At 38.9% G+C, this 22,952-nt stretch overlaps 1 protein-coding gene across 4 annotated transcripts in view; it reads right to left on the bottom strand.

The window, feature by feature from the left end:
• The window catches only part of LOC121318941 (ectodysplasin-A-like), a 46,810-nt gene extending 24,111 nt beyond the window's left edge, over positions 1–22,699 (bottom strand). For all 4 annotated transcript variants that reach the window (XM_041256156.1, XM_041256157.1, XM_041256158.1 and 1 more), the window contains exon 1: positions 22,220–22,699. In XM_041256156.1, the coding sequence (XP_041112090.1) occupies positions 22,220–22,537 (318 nt within the window). In that variant the 5' untranslated portion in view covers positions 22,538–22,699. The remainder of the gene's footprint in view (positions 1–22,219) is intronic.
• Between the last annotated feature and the right edge of the window lie 253 nt (positions 22,700–22,952).

The raw sequence follows: 22,952 nt of genomic DNA, 5'->3' as shown, positions 1-22,952 counted from the left end.
GCTAAGGAATCCATTTGTGAAGAAGACAGATGAAAGTTGTGAAAACTGAGTGCTATTCGTGCCTCTGTATGGCTGTACACCTGTTCCTGTGCTAGAGTATAATCAATTAGACCACTATTACTGAAGGCAGTAACTTGCACTGGGATGCTGTTCGGGCACTGTGTCAAGTAACACTAATCAACACCTGTGTGAGGGGATCTTTACAACGACTGCATCTATGTAATCTGTCAACACTAAGTTAATTTGCCACAAGACAACCCTGTGATAACCAAATAAAAATAGTTTCAGTGTCTAATGGAAATACGTCATACACAAAATTACATTAGGGCATATCCAAGATCTGGGATCTGATCAACTGGTATGCTGTGTTAAGAGGAGTTATTTTCCTTGACTTGATGAGAAGTCCAAGTTATTTTTCCTAGGCTCTTTAGAGGATGGCAGTGTTGAAAGGGTTAACATCAAACCGTACTCATTTCCAGATTTGCCTGCCTAACCCGACAACTCCACACAAATACTGGGTTTAGGAGTTTAAAAAAAAGAGGAAAAGTTGGAATTATAGGTCCACGATCCATCAAACAGTGACAGTGAGAGCAGTAAAGTGGTATTTAGATGCTACTTTTTTTTTTTTTTTTTTAACAAGCCCTCTAATTTGAAGTCTTTCCAGTGCTTTCAAGACAGCTTTATTTGAATCATAGAAATGCTTGTGCTGTCCCTTTGTACTATACATTGCAGACCAAGTGAAGACGTCTCCCTATGTAAGAGAAACACGCAATGTTTAGCAAGTTTTATACCGTGTGACTGCTCAGTTAACCAGCAATAACTTTGCAGCAGTGGCAAAAACATTTAGATATGTTTTCCAGGCTTTGAAGTTCATGAGTCACATTTTGACTTGCGTTTGCCAGGCCCACAGCATGTGCTATATATACTGTAATGTAAAGTAAACACCGACTTGAGGATCTATTTTGAGAACCACCAGTATCAAGCACAGGAAGTACTGTATTCTCCTTCAAATCTCCAGTGTGTTTGAGATGACCAAATAACCAACAAGCTAACCATCCAGTGGACCATTACCGCAGTGCTCTTATTAGGGTTACCGACTTCATTACCCACCCCCCAGTTGTCATCTCAAATAAAGACTGCTGCAAACAGTTACCTTTTCTGTAGGTCACGTGGTCTAAATGCAGCTAGACCATTGGAGTGAGTTGGAACTACAACATAGGAAGTGATTAGGTATCATAAAAGGAAGCAACAGGAACTCATCATGTATAATGTTATCCTTGAGACACGTGAACATTCCATACTGAAGAGAAAAAAAAAAAACAAGATCTCAAAACAGAAGAAAACCAAATGATGACACAGTTTCTGCTAATAAGAAGTAAAGAAAGAGAGATAAGAAAACTTTTTCACTGTTGTATTCCAGTAGTTTTCATTACTAATAAAGTTTTTCTAACTTTGCAATATTGGTACAAAACTACAGAGCAGCCGGTACAAGTTTTTAAATGGGGATCTAATATAAGGTCCTTGGCTAAAAATAACCCAGAATTCCATGAAAAATCTGGTCATCCTGACATGCCCAGCTGTGCTTTTAAAACAATAACTTGGCAGAGAAGGCCTTCGTGGCCCTAACATCTAAAACAAAGCCCTCATTGGACCGTGGTGTTCCATGATCATCTGAAGACTCCCAACTCATATAATTGCAACGCGTGACCCAGAGGAAGCAGACTATCGAGGAGCCCCCCACCGCCTGGCCTGTCTCTTTGGTTTACAGGACACCTTTGGTAAACAGACACCCGGTTTGGTTCAGTGTCTTCTGTTTTCATGAGACTGTGGTTGGGACGGGAAATTTCTCTGCACGCTTTCCCACCTGCAATCTATAACTAATGTGTTCTGGGTCTGTTCGGAGGGGGGGGGGGGGGGGGGGGGGGGGGGGGGGGGGGGGGGATGTTGACCAATTTTGACACATTCATCGCTTTGCAGTCCCTCTGGGGTCAGAGGAGTCTCAAGAACAGTATTTGCACTGTATTTTCACTGCTCTGCTGAATGGCTAGATAAAAGGGCAATGAGAAGCCAGAAAAAACAGAACATATATATAAAACGAAAGAGCATGACTTGCAGCCACTGAATGGGAAGGTTCAGAAGCTCAGCGCCTCAGCACCACACCTCAGGCATGACCACGTCTGACACAGCCGACCACACGCTGTTACAGTTTTCTCTATTAAATGTCATATGCCATGTGTTTGCCCAGTTCTGAATGCTGTCTAGATCATTTTGTTGCTGCAATGGTGTTTGCTACTCCTCTTATTTTTGTGTCGTCTGCAAATTTAACAAGTTTGCTTACTATACCATTAAGTCATTAATGTAGATTAGGAATAGCAGAGGACCTAATACTGATCCCTGTGGTACTCCACTGGTTACCACACTCCATTCTGAGGTTTCTCTTCTGATCAGTACTTTGTTTTCTACATGTTAACCACTCCTTAATCCATATGCATGCATTTCCTTGAATCCCTACTGCGTTCAGTTTGAGAATTAATATTTCATGCGGAACTTTATTAAAAGCTTTCTGGAACTCTAAACAAACCATGTGATATGCTTTGCAATTTTCCATTGTCAACGCTGCATCCTCCAAAAAAAAAATCAAGCAGGTTAGTTAGACATGATCTCCCTTTCCTCAAACCATGCTGACTGCCTCCCAGGATACTGTTAGCACACAAGTAATTTTCCATTTTGGATCTTATAGTTTCCATAAGTTTACATATAATAAAAGTCAGGCTTATTGGTCTGTAGTTACCCGGTTAGGTTTTGTCTCCCTTTCTGTGGATTGGTATTGCATTTGCAATTCTCCAGTCTGTCGGCACAACCCCTTTACAATATGAACTGTCATCACATTGCCAGATATAACCTATCCTTTAATTGTCAAGAGTTTTATTAAAGCATTACTCACATCCCAATGCACCACCAGTTTTAATTATAAAGCCTTTCTTCAAGTAACCTCAGGTTCCAATTGCAGTATATTTTTTGTCTCATTCATGAAAAAAACCCACAGTTTGGGCACAGGATCAGTCAGGCTATTTTGGGCTATTAACCAAAGTCATCCATGAACCGCCTTGTCCAAAACAACTTGGGAAATAACAGAATAAAACATATGCATCTTTGTCTTCAAGCAAAGTTACTTTGATCAAAAAAAAAAAAAAAAAGCTAATTACTTAAACATTGCCTCTTGAGCGCTCTATCCCATAATATCTTCTCTAGCTAGAAATGCTGATATGCTACAGTGCAAGGAAAGTTGGCTTGGGTGAGCAGTTGGCTAATAACATTTTGGCAATGTTTCACTGAAACACAGTTCAAACACCTAGATATGTTCTTCCATCGTTCTCCTAACTACTGTACCACTATAACTGTAACAGCAGTTTAACCCCAAGCAGCATTGTATTTAATTACACCCCAGGGAATTATGCACAAAAAAAAAGAATCTAAATGACGTGGTATCTCTGTACAAGTATGTACAAAGCAACAAAAGTATTGTGCAGTTGTATTGGTTTCTTCTCTCATACTGGACATCAAAAAACTAGCATAACTAAAAAGTCAAACATGAGAAGGTTTAACTGGCTCATTTCTAGTTCTATACTGGTTTAGCAGTTCACGTGAAAGATAAGCAGATTTTTCTAGGTCACAGTTACCTAAAACTTCCAACCACAGGTTCTGCAATTGTATTCGACTACACCACCTGCCAAGCAACTCTAAAGAAAAGAAGAAACAACTTAATACGATTCAGAAGCTCCTGAATTAAATGTCTGAGTTGTTTATGTCTGGTTTGGTAACTTTATTGGGCGCTTTTTTTTTCCTTTCTGAAAACAAATGTGCAAATGATGATTTGAATCGAGCCCATTAATCTGCATCTATACCCACAGCTTAGAAATGTGAGGGCATGTTGAAACCAGGAACTATTGTATGGTATAGTATGGTATGTATAGTAAACATGGGAGCCAGAAAAAACAAAACTATTGTGGTTTAGCAGTGCAGTACCAACGAATATGAAATGTCATGCACCGATTTCATCAGCATGAAATTAAAAACAATTGTCACAAATTGGCCCGTTTTCAAGAGTGCTATTACTATTAATATTAGGTGTTACTTTTTTTTCCCCTAAGCCTGCCTTTAAAAAGATTGAGTCACAGTAAAATCAAATTCTTTTGACACCACACACAGATACAGGGGACCAAGACACCTAACAAGTGAGATCACATCCAGATCTCATCAGCCCCAGCAATACAGTCCAACGGAGGCTCAGAGAAATAGCCGGCATTATCTGAACACACATTTCGGTTCTGGTTTATAAACACAGTAGACAAAAGTTTATTTGGTGCCAGGATTACTTTCAAAATGCATGGCTTTTTTATTTCATACAAAATTCTTTCAAATGGAATGGAAACATGTGCTCACCAGACCAGCATTGCTTACAGACAGACCAGCTGTGCGTGTTTCAAGCAAATCCAATCATCTTTACATGCAGCAGAAAAGCTTTGGCTTGGAAGGCACAACCCGTATGCATAGGAAATAAAACTGGGTGTGTCGCTGCTCTACGGTCATTGGAAAAGTCAACGTCTTAAGTCCCGTGTCAATTTTTGTAAAAGTTCGATTTTTCTGTCCACTAATAGAGGTATTATCAACAAACAAACAGTGCAAGAACTTACTTAGAGCAACGTCTGTTGCAAAAATAAATCTGATGTCTCCAGGCTTGCTGTGGCTTGAGGTTACCAGTTTGCAATGACAGATGATTGTACCCGAATTGGACCGTCTGAGATGATTATTGCTTGTTCCGTAGCATTGGTGCAAATTGCCTTTTGGTGCAAAAACCTTGATAAATCAAGTCAAACATGTACCTGAACTCATCATGCAAAGGATAATTATTTTTGACGAGTTACACTACATGGCCACTATGAGCAGCAGCCTCGGTATGGCATTAAACACAATACCTACAGAGCTGATATCAACAGCAATTAAAGCTTCGTACAGCATTCAAGGGTCCTTCTCTTCAACAGGAAAAGAAAAGCACATCACAGATGCTGCTCAAGGGTTCGTTGCCTTACACAAGAGAACTAAATCAATCAATCAAGCTACGAACAATCATTTCTATTAGGTTTTCTGACATGGCAAATGAGAAATGTTTTGTCCTGAGCCAAGCTGTCCTGTAACTGACATCAGACATTTCTTCATATTAGCAGTAAGCCTGGGAGACTTCAGATGCACACTTTATCTCATCCCGTTCCAGTAATGCAGCACAGCTGTTTCTAGTCATGAAAGCACAAAGGCTTTTAGACATCAAACTTGACAACCCTCTGGATGATCAGAAGAAGCTTTTAGTGGGACAGGGGGTAAAATTAAAAAGTTCAGAATGAGCCCCTTGCTAAGTTTCACAGAAGGAGCTTCTAGCTGCCCACTTCCAACACAACTAACAGCTGACTCTTGCTAATCCAGCCTGTACAGGGGCTTGGGTACGGAGGGAGGCAAGCTGGCCAGCACTATCAATAGGGGATCTAGGAAATCAATCTGTACTTCCATGGGTAGTTCAAGAAAAAAAAAGATTTCCGATATAGCATACCGTGAGGATCTGTGCTGAGCACATCCATGTGCAGCATGTATCTGTGCCATGTAAGAAAAAAAAAAAAAGATTGCATCCGATTAAGAGCAGTTCCAGAGCTCACCTACACAAGGTAGCTGTAGTCACATCTTGTTTTCATTGGCTTCTATCCAGATATCAGTTGCTCATCCTATTCTCCGTGCCGAGTTCCACTGCTTGAACCTTTAGGCCAGGGCAGTCTTCAGAGCACCTGCCAGCAAGCCTGTTAAATGTGTTTTTCCACCTGCTACCTCAATGTTATTTCATTTTTTCCAACAGAACAGCCAGCCCTTCCTACTGGCAGAAACTACGCATGTTGTGGCTTTCAGCAATCTCAGTTTGGGAGAACCAGAAACCACATGAAAGACATTCTGCAAAGTGGCCCCACATCTGCTGCAAAGCAACAGCAAGGGCTGATTATCACTCCTCCGTCTTTTAGAAACCTCTCATTCTCTGACGGGCTCTCGACGTCACAAAGACAGGAACGAAATCCCACCTTGCTTATCACAGAAGCACCTGTCCATGCTTGAAATGTTACAGCTCAGGCATGGTAAACAGGTTGCTTCTGTTTTACACAGTATTTAGATATCATACATGTTATTTGTGCACTAGTGACTGTAACCGGCTGCTTGTCAGAATTAAGAAATGCATGCACTTACAGGTCATAATAGAACACAGTTTAAACAGTTAGAAGTTGAAAAAGGTCAGTGAACAGCATATTTTAATCTATAAATATTTTTTTTGGTTGAATTATAAAAAAAAATGATGTCATTGATATACAAACCTCGACCGCAGGTGTAATTTACAAAAGGACTACATTTGAGCTCTTCCATGAAGAAGTAAAGTCTGGGGTACACCAGTCCCATATACTCCTACATTGTGACACTAGCAAAACAGCTTTGCATGTAACAGTGCATTGAATCAAAGGTTATTTGGCACGTCAAAGCAGGACATACGGAATACACCTCCCCAGCAAGGGGATGGTAATCTCACACTTATTTCCTTGTCTGAAATTCTGGGTTACAAAACAGATACAAGCATGGCGCATCTGAAGCGAATTCCAGCTCGTGCTGCTGCAATACACCTGCATTTCCATCGGGCAGCACACATGGGTCATATTTGCCGTCAAACCGCTGGAAGCAAAAGCATTGCCCGAATTAACACAATTCTATTGCAAACTGAATCGGACTTTTTCCATTTACAGAAACAGATGAGAAACAGACATAAACAGTAAGACCGGATTACACATATTGTGATAAAGCCACTTCCAGTAATAACATTGTGAAAAATACAAAAAAAAACGTCATCATGCCAGTGTTGCAAGGATTTACATATGCCCAGCACGCCGTGAGGTTTCCAGGGGTAATTAGGACGATCGTTTGTTTTCTTTTAATTACTTGCTGAAACACAAGTTAATATTTCAAGAGCTGGAAATGAAAACAAATCCTCACGCATTGTCAAACACTGTCAGCTTCGCTTGCTCTGGACAAGGGTACAGCAAGTCAATTCATCCAGAATTTTACTGTACAAGCTGTACATAAGAAAATAAGCTTGGCACAGTCAAACGTAACAGTTGCAAACAGCCCACGATTTAAGTTAGTTATTGCAACCTAAAGAAAATTCAGCATAAAAATCAATATTATTGAAGATTAACAGGAAATCTGAAACTGGTGTAATAACAGAAAGTGAGTCTACATAGTTATCTTTGACCTTAATAAAGTAAATAAACCATTCCTTATTATTACATGGATACGGTAAATACAGCCCTGTGATTTTGTTCACAGCACACTATACGATTTGAAGCCAACACTTATTTTCAAGTGCAAATAAATAAGGCTTTTGAGAAAGACAATTTTTTTTTTTTTTTTTTATAATTAGGAGTGAAATATTTTGCATTAAGCAGGCTTTTTTTTTTTTTTTTTTTTTTTTTTTGGCGAAACTAATTGAATGTACAACCAATGCACTAAATATACAAAAAGAACGAGACAAAATATGAAATGCACCTGCCACAGCACTGTCAATAGGAGTGTAGGAGCCACATGGGTTACACTCATTTGCAAGATGTTTAAAACGTTATGTAGGGACACTGTGCATGACCTCTATTAACCATGTATCACACCTTGCAACGGAAGGTGCACAGTCGACCATACCTTCAAAAGAAACAATCATAAGAAAAAGAGGGGTAGTGAAACACAGTATTTATTTTCTTCTACTCAACACTGTATAAAACTGACATCCTTTTCATTCTGCCGTGTCTTCAACAAGCAAGCAAATACGTATCTCTATCTAAAGATCACAAACAGTGCCACACAAAAAACAGAAAGATCTTGCTCATAAGTTAATGCATGCAAACCCTAGAGCAGATGCGAACAAAAGAGAAACATCAGCCAAGAGATGCAGAGTCTTGGAGAAGGACTCTGAAACATGATCTGAAAAGAACGGGTTAAGAAAGACACACATCCTCCACCCCCCTAGCGAGGACAGAACACGGAACAGGAGACGGTACTGTGAAGACAGCTCGGGCTCGTCAGCATTTGTGGCTTTAGAGCTTTTAATCGAATCTCATCTCACCAATGGGGTACACAATCCATAACGGCCGTGTATCACACAACACTGCACATGCTTGTAACTAATTTGGCAGTTCCAAGATGAGATTACTTCTATCATGCACTTTTAGAGCTAATTAATATTAATGCCCCTTTGTTCTTTTCTGACTAGGATTACATGTCACCGGCATTCTGATTTATTTTTAATTTCACTCCTGATGTTTTTTTTGGAAGACAAGGCGACAGCTCTCTAGTAGAGTCTTGCAGAACACTGGTACTGTTACCAACAGTCAGCTTGCCAATGCACACAAACAACTGCTGAGATGTGTTATATTAAGAGACAAGGAGACATTCCTGAAATCATATACCATTAAAAGGCATTTTTTTGTTGTCAGGAACAACATCACTTTTCAGGCTGCTGTGATACAGTTCACAGCCAAGATATATACATATTAAAAAAAGCAAAAGAAAATCCTGCATACTGTTCTCTGTGCAGCACTGATATCAAATTGGAATACTGCAATGGGCTGGCATTCAGTGGGGTATATTAAGTTAGAATGGGCTTGCTTGCTTGCATGTCAGGTACTATAAAAAATGAGTCTCACTACCTACAGCACAGGCCATGAAATGGGACACATTTTAAGCTCAGATTACAAACCTCCACAGAACTGATTTCAATAAATAGGAAACTGAAAACTTTCTTTAACCTAATGTGTTTCTTTCCAATCTGCACCCGTGACTCTCACAGTATGTACCCAATGCAAGTGCACCACAGGTACCATTTATGGACCTACTTTGTTCCAGCCACTTTAACCTGCTGTGCAACGCATAAACCAACCTTTCTGTATTGCGTTAATTAGTACAGCACCTACTGAGAAAACAGCTTCAGAAAGCACGCTATAAATCAATGTTGATTTGGAAAGGAAGTATATTAAGGGTGAATGGCCTTAAAATGAGGATGACTACACATGCCAAGATTCAACTGCGATGAATGCGATAAAAATCTGATGCCTTATGAAATAAATATATAAAAAAAGAAAATACCTGAACTATAGAATTTCAGATTTGGTCTACTTTAAATGTAATATGTTAGTTGTTATAGGAAAATAAATATGATATTACCAGGCTTCACAGACTATAAAGCACATGATCAGGTTTGTTTAATAAAAAAGAAAATAATCATAATATCCAAAAAGAATTGTAACCATACAGCCTTGGACAAGAAAGAATTAACCATTTTGAAAAAAAAGAAAAGAAAAATACAATTTATGACCCATCTAATTAGTTTCTTACAGCAAGATACTTGAGATGTAAATACCCCAGCACCCTTTGGGTATTGCATCAATCTTTATTTTCCTTTTTGTTATTAAATTCAGAGAAGTTGCGTGACAGAAATATGGAATGTGTACAGCTGTCAAGGGAACATGAGCAGAGCTGGTTTTTGTTTAGTTTTTTTTCTGTAACATGATGAGCCCAGCTAGATGAAAGAAAGGATGCAATCAAGATTTATTTTTCACATTCTTGATTCCAGCAATAACTTAATTTGGCCGTGCTAAACTCACTTCCAGCTTCATGTGTAGATCTTTTCAGGAGTATACTAGACAGTTCCAATTTTATTTGGCTGCGCTAAACTCACTTCCAGCTTCATGTGTAGATCTTTTCAGAAGTAGACGAGACAGTTCTAATCTTAATTTGGTTTGCATGCCTTCTGAGGATTACAATGAAAGAGTAAGCATTTACTAAGCAAACTTCAAATGGACACTACTGATAATAATATTAATTAACCACAAACTGAGCTTTATACAGGTAAAGGACATCCAAAAACAATGACTTTAAACTCGTATTGTGAACATTATTTGGGTGAATACTTTTCTGCAGTGGAAACATAATATTGTAGTTGAAGTGCATGGGAGTCCCCTGTGTGAAGAATTGTATACAGGTTTCCTAACGGAATTCAACTCCAGTGGAGTTTGCAGTAAAAAGGTTGAGTAGTATCACTCACTGAACTACAGTAGGAATGATTCTCTCTTCAGTAATTTATTAATGAAGCTGCTGTATAGAGCTACAGCACTGTGCAATGAGCCTGGCACACATGAATCATACACACCCCCTGCAGAAAAGGAACTAAATACTATTTATAACAGTTCACCCCTGCCACATACAGAACTGCAATGATCCTTGCAGTTTCACAGTGCTGTTGTTGGACTGTTATATTAGACAACACCAGGAATGAGTAGAAGCAACCGATATGAAAGAAACTCAAGTTCAGCGCACACTGAAGCCCATGAAGCACTGGTGGCTCTTTTGAAGTTCTGCAGCTGCAACAGATGTTGCATAAAGGAGGCACACTTCATGTCTACCACCAACACAAAACTGCCTTTGGCAGAAACATCAGCTCATTAAGCAATCAAAACTCACCATGTAATTAGGTTGTAAATAAACCAACTTAAATTGTAAACTGTAACGGTGTCTGAATATCGTGTTATTCACATGTACGCGGATAAAAAGTGGTACGCAGCGCACTGTGCTTGCTCGCGCATAGCTAAACAAATTCCAAACGACATCCGCTTTGAAAACACGGAAGCGCCCGTTCAAATCTGGTATGTAATGCCATTATCAGTCTTTTTCATCTTTTTTAAAATTACATTTATCATATTGTTCCACCATTAAGAGAACTGTATGCAAAACATTGGGTACATTTTCTTACTTCTGCAACTTTGCGGTAGACTTCTCACCTTGTTCGTCTTGAATTTTTTTTTTTTTCTTTTTAGAGAAATTGATTGTTTCCAGTTTAAGTTTGCAAAGAATATGTATAATTAAATTAACATTTGTTTTTACTACAAACCTTATGGCTCTATAGTTTTGCAGGACACTATATCAGACAATTTAAACTGATCTCAGGATAGAAATAAAACGTAGCTACTGCATTGTGTGCAAAGACAATTTAGCAATACTTAAACTCCTGCAGAGAATTACTTTTGTCAACTTTTTCCAACTTTCTGTGAATCACTGGGGAAAACATTTCGTTAACTAAAGCCATCCGATGCAATTCTCTTACTACTGGTAATAATGGAATGAATAACTTATTTTATTTATAAATATTTATTTTGAGAAAAAAAGAGTCCTGTCCATTATTGCTTAGAAAGACCCTGAGAATAAACGTATATTGTGTCATTGCAGTCACTCAGGTGCAACAATGTCTTGTAATTTGCCCAGAGATCAATATGCTTCAACAAAACTTTCATGAAGTATTGTAACCTCTGTCGGGTTACAGGATAACACATTTTTATCCATGTATCTCTAAGCAGAACACATAATAAAAAATGATTTACATAAAAAAAAAGAAATACTGTGTTTAAAAAAGAGAAAAGTTTGTATGGTTTCTGAAGTGCTTTATAATGTTCCACAAAGTGTTCTGAAAAAAGGACACCTTTTCCAAGATGCTACTGTAAAAAATGGATTTCAGCTTCACAAAGCAAAATGAGTCAATTCTCTAGGGTGATGCAAAACTTTGGGCCAGAGCTGTATTCTACAAACAGAGAGCGGTTTTCACTGACTTTGCAATCCTTGCAATATTAGATAGAGTTCCACATTTCAGCTGAATATTCATTCTCCAGGAGTTTTACAACCACATGAATACAATGCTGTTCTATGAGCAGTGCTGTTCCCCAGTTCTCTGGTGCTTTTCAGTCTAACGGAAGTCATAATAGTAGGACAGTATTTCATGTTAGATTTCTAAAGGTCACCTTTTTCAATTTTTTCATTCTTCCGTTAAGTATTATTATTATTATTATTATTATTATTATTATTATTATTATTATTATTTTCTTAGCAGACACCCTTATCCAGTTCGACTTACATTTTTTACAAAGTATCACAGTACAAAGTATCACATTATAAGATTTCACATTACAGAATATCATAAGACACAGAGCAGTTATGAAAGTACAATAAGATCACACTTAAGAGCAAAATAACGAATACAGTAAGGTATAAGTAAGCGCAAGTTTGACTAGTTTAACATAGTAAATATTTGCTTATGAGTAAAAGTATCTGGAAAACTACAAAGCGGTAAGTAATTCAATGTGTTAACATAACATTATTCAGCAGGTTTCATTCGACCTTATGAAGCAAAAATAGTTAATTCTATATAGAGGGTGATGCAAAACGTTTGGCTATAGCTGCACATGAAAAACATGCCAGGTATTATAGATTATACAGTACACAGGGATATTGTGCAAGTAATCATCCTGTGCATAAATCTACAGACAACAGGGTTCCCTTTATAGAAAACCTTGTGTAATAAGATGCTATTACATACAGAAATCTCTCAATGTTGCTGCAACTGGATAAGAAGTGTGCAATCACTTTGTGCAAACAAGGATGATGATTCAAAGCCACATCATCTTAAACACTGCAACAGAGCCTGCCACTCACCCAGTCCCAAAAGCATGGATTGTTTTACATCATTACCATTTAAATGAAGGAAACCTTTGAAATCAGTAGCATTTCTCAATTAAGAAACGATTGGAGTCTCTTTGTTGTGATCAGTGCTCACAGTGTGCCCCAAGTGACAGCTTCTTCCGTGCCAAGTGCAGCAGGTCAATTTCCAGGGAGCTTTGGCAATACTGCGACTCGAAATTCATTGATGCCAAATTATTTCTGCCCTAGATTGCAGTTCCTAATTAAGACAAATGATGCTGACATACTTTTATTTTACAAATAAAAATGACAAACTCACTACAAAACAGTGACGTTTCTCTCCAAGATTACCACGTTGCAAGTTCCCCAGACAACCAGACACAATGGATTTCAAATACGCAAAGAACCCTTTAATTTAATGATTTAAAAACAACATCTATGGTATAAGTTGTGAAAAAAACTGCACTATTTCATCCAACAAACTGGCAGGCTCCCCAAATCTTCCCCTTCACAACACAGATCCGTCCCAGGCTAGAAAAGTTACTTAAATCTCAGAATCGCTCAGACACATGCTTTTATTTTTTAATTTTTTTTTTAAATGTTGCAGACTACATTTCCTCAACATTATAAATAAGATCGTTTGCACTTTTGATGTTTCAGCACAACAGTTTAAAACAAACCACAAGATATTACACCAAATTATCTCTCCGCACACAAAGGGATTGTGTGGTTTTCCCAAAACACATGTAATAATCCCTTTGAACAGCTTGACATCACACACATTTATCAAATGCTAGTAACTGGGATGAAGGGGATGACGCTGAGATTATTCATTTGAATTCTCTTCACATGTGTTAATTTTTTAAACACATTAAAATGCTGAACTTCTTACCATCCGGATACTGCTGACATGTCAGCCTCAGAAAGATGGGGATTTTCATTTCTAGAGGAACTTTCCCTCAGACTCTTTTCTGCTCCTAGCTTTACCCAAGAGAGAGCTGCAACTCAGACACCCCACAATGTGGTTCTGTGGGACATTTAAATGGAAGGCCAGTATAAAAGGAAAAATCTAGCAAGACTTGGATAGAACACGTATGGCTGGTTTCGCCAAAGCGTTTGCCTGTTAGGTTAAGATGTCCCACTCAAATGAACGTCATTCCATCAACCAGATCAAATGAAACTTACGTGCACTTACGTGGTTTATTTGTAGTGTTACTTTGTAACCAGGTAATCACGACAGCTGTACTCAAAGTATAGATAGGTGCTGTAAGTAGCAATTATTGTATTTATCATTAGGAAGAAAAACATTTCTAGGAAGATCTACGAGAAGAAGCAAAGGGTCCCAGAACTTCCTAAGCTGAGCTTTATACTTGGATAACCTCAGTCCAATAGCCCAGGAATGTACCGTACCGTACTGCAGCATTGCTTCAATAGGTCTATACTGCCAGCAGGCAACGGCATTGTACACTGCCTTCCTCCAAGTCTTCACAAAATGGATTCTGATGTTTGAACTGGAAAGGTAAAGTTTGCAATTAAACTACTTTTTTACTTCTTTTTTTTAATGAAGGAATGCATTTTTCATGGCCTAAAGAAAAATTGGTTTTTGGTTTCATAACAGAAGCTTGTATAACTTTTTTTTTTTTTTTTAAAGAATGGAATAAAAAAATCCTGTGGTGGATTTACTTCTTTTTTTTTCATAAGGGAGAAATAATTTCTCATTTTTTATTCCCTTAAATGAAAACAGCAAAACAAGGCATTCTTGCAAGGCTCTATTTTGTGTATCGTTCACACTTCAGCAGCTGTAAACATGTGCGTGTGGTGTATGGGTCATGCTTATTTAAATAGGAACAGGTGCAATTTACAGTAGTTGCGCAACAAGCTTCTTATTTCAATCTCCCCACCAAAAAAAATATCAAAAGTAAAGGTTTATAATAAAGCTTTTTTTCAAATTCTACTGTTTATAAGCCCTATTCGACTGCCACTCGCCTGGCACTGCACTAAGTTTAATCCTTACTCTACATTTACCAAAGGATGACAACAACAACGACGACTAATTCATTTGCATTCAGTTTTAATCTGTTTTTGTGGTTTTTAATTTGCCAACTCAAGACTAAGGCTGGTACCGAACATACAAAGGCTCATAGGTTTGACCCTTTTTCAACTGCAGTAGTAGCGCCAACTAGACCGAGTTTGCTGTGTGTTGGTTGTAAGCCATGCAGCGAATGGTCTCCCCAGCTATCCATTCCCTTCTTCTGTGCAGTTCCATTCACCAGCGTCACTAATCCCGCCAATGACAAGCTTTCCTGCTTCTCCGGCAATGTGTGGGATGAGAAGAACGCAGAGCAAGGAGGACGGCAGCCTCCGAGAGTCCTTCCTGCTTTCAGGAATGTCATCTGAGCCTGACTGTCACCAGCTTTCACACTGCCTCTGACTCATGAGGCTTCCAATGGTAAATGCCCAGATGACCACCAGCGAAACCCCAAATAATCCCACACCCACAGGGAGCTACTATGGTACTGGATCTCATCAGCCTAAACAAATACGTGCCTCATGAGAAACAATCACCAGACTAAACCACTGCTTCCACTGGCACTTTTTTTGTTGTTTACTTTAAAAAATACTTTTAACTCATTTATTTATTTATTTTATTTTCAAAACCAAAACGGACTCATTCCTACTGAGAATTAACTTTCTAGGCCCCTTTCTATTTGTTCTGATACAATCATGTTTGGACTGCCCAGCATCACTCTGATCAGCTGTGTTCCAGCGATTTCCACCTACAGCTATGACCAAAGGGTTAGCATCACCTAAAATTTTAGGTTTGAGACCTATTAAAAAAAAAAAACCTCTACAAACATAATTTTGATCTTTTATTTAACATGTAACCAAAGAAACTACAAAATGGTAATTGCAAAAGTCTCCCCGAAGCCATGATAGTATTACAGTATTTTAAGTTACATTTCAAAATGTCACACCGTGTAATCAAAGATACTACAAAGCTGTATTTAACTTAATGTGTAAACATAACATTATTCAGCAGGCTTCATTCAACTTCACAAAGCAAAATGAGTCAATTCTCTAGGGTGATGCAAAACTTTGGGCCAGAGCTGTATTCTACGAACAGAGAGCGGTTTTCACTGACTTTGCAATCCTTGCAATATTAGATAGAGTTCCACATTTCAGCTGAGCATTCATTCTCCAGGAGTTTTACAACCACATGAATACAATGCTGTTCTATGAGCAGCGCTGTTCCCCAGTTCTCTGGTGCTTTTCAGTCTAACGGAAGTCATAATAGTTGGACAGTATTTCATGTTGGATTTCACATTTGAGGCCACATTTTTGAATTTTTTCATTCTTCCCTTTATTATTATTATTATTATTATTATTATTATTATTATTATTATTATTATTATTATTATTATTATTAATTTCTGACGTCCTTATTGTTACAAAATGTGCTTTTCAGTCAGTCCCTAGCATTCCAGAAGCCTTTCATTGAAAACACGCACATACCACACCTTGACTGAATGTCACCAGGGACAGATGCACCAGACTGTAACTTACAGCATGCATACTTTGGTTCAGGGATTGTTCAAATCCGAGGACAGCCGTGTTAAGGTTCGGTAAACTCTCTGTAATCCGAACCAGTTGGGATCTGACCCTGTTCTGGTTAGAGATTTGTTCGAGGTACTGAGCGTACTTTGTACAAAGTATTTGATTCTTAAATGTAATAAAAAGAATCAGTAACAACTGTTTCAAATTAAAATACAGAGGCATCTGTAAATGTTTTAAATGCTTTCCTATAAATCTGATATTGAAGTTTTGTTTCTACAGCTGCTGTCAGCATGCACTTCATTAAGGTAGCACAGTTCAGCTTACAGGTCAGTTCGGACTAGTGGGGGTTAGACTGGCGAGACCGGAATTTTGTTTTATGGAAAGCAAGAATCAATTAGGCACCTATGGGTAGGCACATAAGCCACTTCAAATAAATATTCTGTGTCTGGACCACTTTCAAGGCAATGGACAGGAAGGATGCCTTAAATGCTGGAAAGACAGACTCTCCCTAGCAGAGGGACACATATTGTATTCATTCAATTCTGTATTGGTTGCAGAAACCAAGTCAATTGGGAGGGGTGTAATTCACCAGAATAAAAACCTTTCTAAATAAAGCAGAAAGTATGTCATGAATGTGACCACAGCTTACACTTATTATGTATCAGGAAGCTGTGGTCACAGACAAAAGAAAAACAACAACAAAATAGATACTTGGTAGTCATTTCAGAGGAAGGCAACGTAGTTCACATTGCAATAACTCTGTGAGACCTCACTGAAGTGGAACACCACCCCCACCTGAGTAGAACAGCAACCCCAACTGAAATCATTTCATTTACAAGTTGCAGCATGTACGAGAGGCGCTGTCTGAAAACAGCTGTTTGATACAGACACACAACCTACTCTGTCTGTTTAAAAACTCCTTCTCAAGTACTGGGCTTTATTAAAATGGGTGCTTCAATACATTTTGAATAAATATACACAGTTTTCGGAATCTAAGGGGCAGAACCCATAACGGCAGTGTATCACACAATACTGTCTCTCTCAACACTAATACAATTGTAGGGTGTTGAAAACTGTACTGAGAGTCTCAGGAAAGATGCTCAACACACACACACACACACACACACACACACACACACACACACACACACACACACACACACACACACACACACACACACACACACACACACACACACACACACACACACACACACACACACACACACACACACACACACACACACACACACACACACACACACACACACACACACACACACACCTTTCCACTTCAGTTCCAATTTACAATACAGCTTCCTGTGTGCAACTACTACACTAGCTTTATGCCCTGCTCCCAACCCTGCATTATAATGAAGCAGAGTGCAATTACACCCCTTGAATAATGGAGACATTAAGGTAATTTCCTGTGAGGGATCGCATTCCATTACAGAGCATGCTGTTTGATTTAATTAAAAAGGCAGTCCGGTCCAGGTGCCCTAGCCTTCCACTGCCTTACCTGGGAGAGTTCAAATAGCTTTCTGGAGGGCTGCCACTATGCCCAAGGTATCAGATCAGAGGAAGTAGATTATTTACCCACTGCATGCCAGCGTTTACTGTGCCAGTCAACCGTGCCCTGCTCTCTATGAATTCCTTCCACACTCAGGTCAACGTTTCACATGCACCAGCAGCCATCGCCTATCACATTTCAACTGATAAACCGTTTAATGCACCTTAAGTAAAACGATATAAAAACTATAAATGGAAACATCATAACAACCTTAATACTACTACTACGACTACTAATAATAATAATGTCAAATAGTTTAACATTTCAGCATTACACCGATGAAAGTGCTAGCCGGAACGTTTGACCCTCTATAAACTTTTACAGATTGTACTGTATCATTTTATGATTTTATTGCATTACTATTTTAAGACACAGGACATCAATGAACTGCATATACACTTAGCACACACACAGGATCTTCAGACAGAATCTGTAAACCTCACAACTCTCCACTATACTGGACTACATGGCACATAATTGTACCAGTACTTGAATCAGCTTGTACTTGCACTGAACTGCTCCATACCTTGTTGTATTCTAGTACTGCTCTTAATTATAACTACTTCCTGTATCTTGTATTTAACTTTACTCTTATATTTATCAGTATTGTCATCCATTGATCATACTCACTACATGCTCATACTACACTTTACTCTTATAGATACCCGTATTCTCCTCCATTGATCATACTCACTACATGCTCATACTACACTTTACTCTTATAGATACCCGCATTCTCATCCATTGATCATACTCACTACATGCTCATACTACACTTTACTCTTATAGATACCCGTATTCTCCTCCATTGATCATACTCACTACATGCTCATACTACACTTTACTCTTATAGATACCCGCATTCTCATCCATTGATCATACTCACTACATGCTCATACTACACTTTACTCTTATAGATACCCGTATTCTCATCCATTGATCACTCACTACATGCTCATACTACACTTTACTCTTATAGATACCCGTATTCTCATCCATTGATCATACTCACTACATGCTCATACTACACTTTACTCTTATAGATACCCATATTCTCATCCATTGATCACTCACTACATGCTCATACTACACTTTACTCTTATAGATACCCGTATTCTCATCCATTGATCACTCACTACATGCTCATACTACACTTTACTCTTATAGATACCCGTATTCTCATCCATTGATCATACTCACTACATGCTCATACTACACTTTACTCTTATAGATACCCGTATTCTCATCCATTGACCATACTCACTACATGCTCATACTAGACTTTTACTCATATAAGCAGATATGTTTTCATGCAAGTTAACTGCTCTTAGTCGAACCCACTCTTACATGCAATTATTTACTGTATTCTCTATTTTTGCTCTTATCTGAATTTGACCTTTTGCTACTGATTTTATTGTACTTTGCACTAATCTGTAAAGTGATACTCTGAAATGTGATACTTTACAATGTGATAATTTGTACTGTGAAATTTTGGGATAATTGTAAGTCGCCCTGGTTAAGGGCATCTGCTAAGAAATAAATAATGTCAATGCACTGCATCCTCTCAAGAAGCAAGTTCAGCAAGAAAGTGAATTTAGCATTTTTTTTTCTATCACAGCTGTTAGGAAGGTTAGAGGCTAAGCTGTGGTACCTGAGGCGGTTCCAGAGACAGGATAGTGACGAGCCATGAAAGGCAGTGTCTCCTCTGATTGCAGCACCTGCGAGGTCCATGTGGAGATTGCACATTGCCTGTCGTATTCTTTTCAATTTACATAGAATTGCAAGGCATATCTTTTTTTCTTCCTTTCTGGTATTTTAGCTGCACTCAATTTCTCAAAGCTGTCAGCGTTCCTGTCAGTTGATATTTGCAGAACATATAAAGACGCTGATAATGACTTCCTGTCATTAGTCTAAATTGTTACTGAGCTTATCTTTAGCGCTGAACCACTTATTCTGCGACTGAGAGTTTGAAATTATGGATGCATTGATATTTCTTCGAGTGAAAAAAAAAGTGCATTCCTCTTATAAAACAACCACTCTAGGATAGAAGAAAAAAGCAAAAATCTGTTGCTGTGTTAGTGTAAAACACAGAAGAAACTGTAAGCAACACTATGCCAAACCTCTACAGATGTTGGGACAATGAAATCCGACAGTTTCGGATTTGCATATTACAGTGCCACTATACCAAGGTTATCTTTTTCTTGGCAACCTTAAAAGAAACAATCCTTCTTTTTATAGAAAGAGTCAGATAAAAATGTGTCAGGAGCGTGCTGAAGTGCTTGGCTTATCTGCTGCTATCTGTGTGCCCACATTCTTGTGGCATTCTTGGTCTCTGCCTGCTAGTTTAGACAAGTAGCTTCAAGTGCCTTAAGTTTACTAAGCAAGGCTTCTGTATTATTTTGTTCCGCTGTCATCCTCTGTAAACAGCAGTGCTTAAGTAGATACAAAGCTTTAAAATGTTTTGCAAAATCCAGAACAATATGTATGAACCTGCACTTCTCTCAGTTAACCGATTATACTTTCAGTTCCCAATCTGCATTATAACCCCATGTTTGGCTGATGGTAAAGGTTGCAGCCTCCCAGACTTTGCACTTTCTTTGCCTCGGGACCAGATCCTGTTTTAAAGAGGTGATGAAGATGTTACGTGGCTCATTCGCATTTGGAGCCTCTGGCAATGCACATACAGGTGTACTGTACAATGCTACTCATGCTGCATTGTTCTCCTAGTTGAACTTGCTGTGCATCACTGGAGGAAGTTTTTGCAAGGTGTGGAATTTACTTGCTCTTTTGCAAAAGCAGGGAAAACTGGCATTAACTTTAAATCTTCATGAGTGGAGTGATCAGCGACACCAACCTGTATTCCTGCCTGAACAAAAGTAGGAACATCTCCCGGCCGAGGAGATCAGTTTAACGTGAGGGGAGCAATTCACAAGCAAGGACTGTTTCCTGTCCTGTTTACTCAATGACCTGTTTTGCAAGGTGCATCTCTGACAAACCCACTGCAGTGCCATTGACTGTCCTTCATGTCCCTGAATGCTACAGGCCATTTTCATATCAAGCAATCATTTAGGTATATTTAACTGCACAGCGGGAATCTTAGAATCAAATAACTACATTCTTGTGGTTTCAGGTTGCCCTGTGTTTCCCCAATGCCAGAAGTTTCCTGTGACAGAAATGTCACGGTCAAAATGCAATGGGTTTTGTCATTAAAGTCGCACAGCAAAGGACTTCAAAAATGTTTTTGGTTTGGTTCTTGACATATATTTTATTTTGTGGAAGGCTTCATTTCTGGTCATTATAGTACAAAGCATATATGGGGCTTGTGGTTAGTTATGGTTTCCTTTGACACAAATATATATTTAATCATGTTTTTAGATTATATTACTAACTGGAAAAAAAAAATCCTATGCATCCCACTTTCTGTAATTCTGTAAACTCCAGCCAGGACAGAAAACCTCAACAGCCAGAAACTAAATCAGCTGTACCATTATACACAAAGCATCCTCTGCCAGCTTCTGATTTCACACAAGGCAGTAAATACACAGGAGATGTGACATGCAAATGTATTCTGTCAAGTTATAGTAGTCTATGTGTAGTCTACAATTTATCTTTTTATTATTGGCACGTCCAATTTCTCCAAAGATTAACACCTGTCTATTTTAAGATTATAACATGTATAAAAAAATTGAAAATCTGTTTTTTTTTCTTTCTTTTCTTCAGTTTTTAAGCATTGTATCCTGTACTGTGGCATTTCGGACTGCAGCGAGAGATGGGGGGGTCTGGCTGTGTCACGTGACTTCTGGAAATGGTTCATTAAGTGAATTTGACTCACTGGCCATCTGCAACTCGGGGGTAGGAACTGCAGTTAAACATGTTAACACCTCTCTCTCTTTCTCTTTCTCTCTCTCTGTGTGGAGGAAAGGCAGCAGTTAAGGGTCTGGTCACCTGTGTCACCTACCTCTCAAGGCTGCAGTGTTTCAATGGCCGCTGTAAAACTGATAAAGTGTTTCTTTCACGTTTGAATGCCCTCACCACCTAATCAAAGGTCATCGACGGTTTTCAGTTCCGTTTTTGTGGATGTGTGTGCTTGCATGCATTACTGAAGCAATCATGACACTGCTAGGTAGGTGAAGTGTGCATGCATGCTTTGGTAACAAACCCCGCGACTATACTCCTTGAATGACTCAGGAATGTATTTCCCGGTTCCTGTGTGACAAAATAACAGGAACAGCCACCTTCAGCTTTCTAGAAGTAGGTATGCAATACGTGACAGGCATCGACAGCAAGACTGCACCTGGCAATACAGTTCTTATTTTTTGGAAATTGCACTGCATTATAAAGAATAGTTCCTTTAACAAAGTAACAATCAATACGTTAATCTGAAACACATCTATATCAATAATTATTAATTATTCAGCCAATGCATAAACTGGACACGGAAGCAGCATATTTAACAGGCTGTGCCACTAGTATTGTGTACATAATGATCACACTAAGAGTGTTTACCTCGTCCTCTTCCAGCAGTGCGGGGTAGTGACGGTCCAAAACCTCGAGTTCTGGAGACTTGTGCTCTTTCAAGTCATTTGCGTCCAGGGTGACGAATTCCTCTCTGTTCTTGTGCAACAGCTCGCGCTTCACCTCAGACCTCAGATCCAAATAACACAACAGAGTGACCAGATGCAGCCAGAGGGACAGCGCGAAAAATCCCAGGAAGATCTTGCAGCTGTTACATTGTTTCCGGCACTTACAGGTTACAGGAAGTTCGGGCTTCAGGGTTTTCTGCTCCAAGTTTGCCAACTTTTCTGTAAAGCTCTTAGATGCCATCTTTTTATAAATGTATATAAATGAAGTCAGGCTTTGCTATTTCACCATAATCAATTCGTTTCTGGGGTCTGATCCGCTAGTGAGCAGTGATTTACTTGACGGAGCCTGCATGAAAAACTCTTAGCACTACTCTGATCTTTTCCCTGATCAGTAAGTGACCAAGCTTTGCAAACCGCGTCAATCATTAGCGGCAGGCCCGGCGTTTGGAACCGCCCCGCGAGCCTCTCATTGGGTGCTGGCGGATGCGCGCAGCCTCTCAGAATTCCACCTCCTGCACTCTTCTCAGAATTCAATGAAAGCGGAGCAAGTTGTAGCTTTTGAAATGTGCCATTATTTACAGAACATATGGGGACTGATAGATATTTCCATTATATCCATGGGGCATAGTCTTCATGGTTGTGCGTTTTTTTTTTTT

The sequence above is a fragment of the Polyodon spathula genome, chromosome 7 (assembly GCF_017654505.1).
Source record: "Polyodon spathula isolate WHYD16114869_AA chromosome 7, ASM1765450v1, whole genome shotgun sequence".
NCBI lineage: Eukaryota > Metazoa > Chordata > Actinopteri > Acipenseriformes > Polyodontidae > Polyodon > Polyodon spathula.
This window is presented reverse-complemented; position numbering and strand designations above follow the sequence as displayed.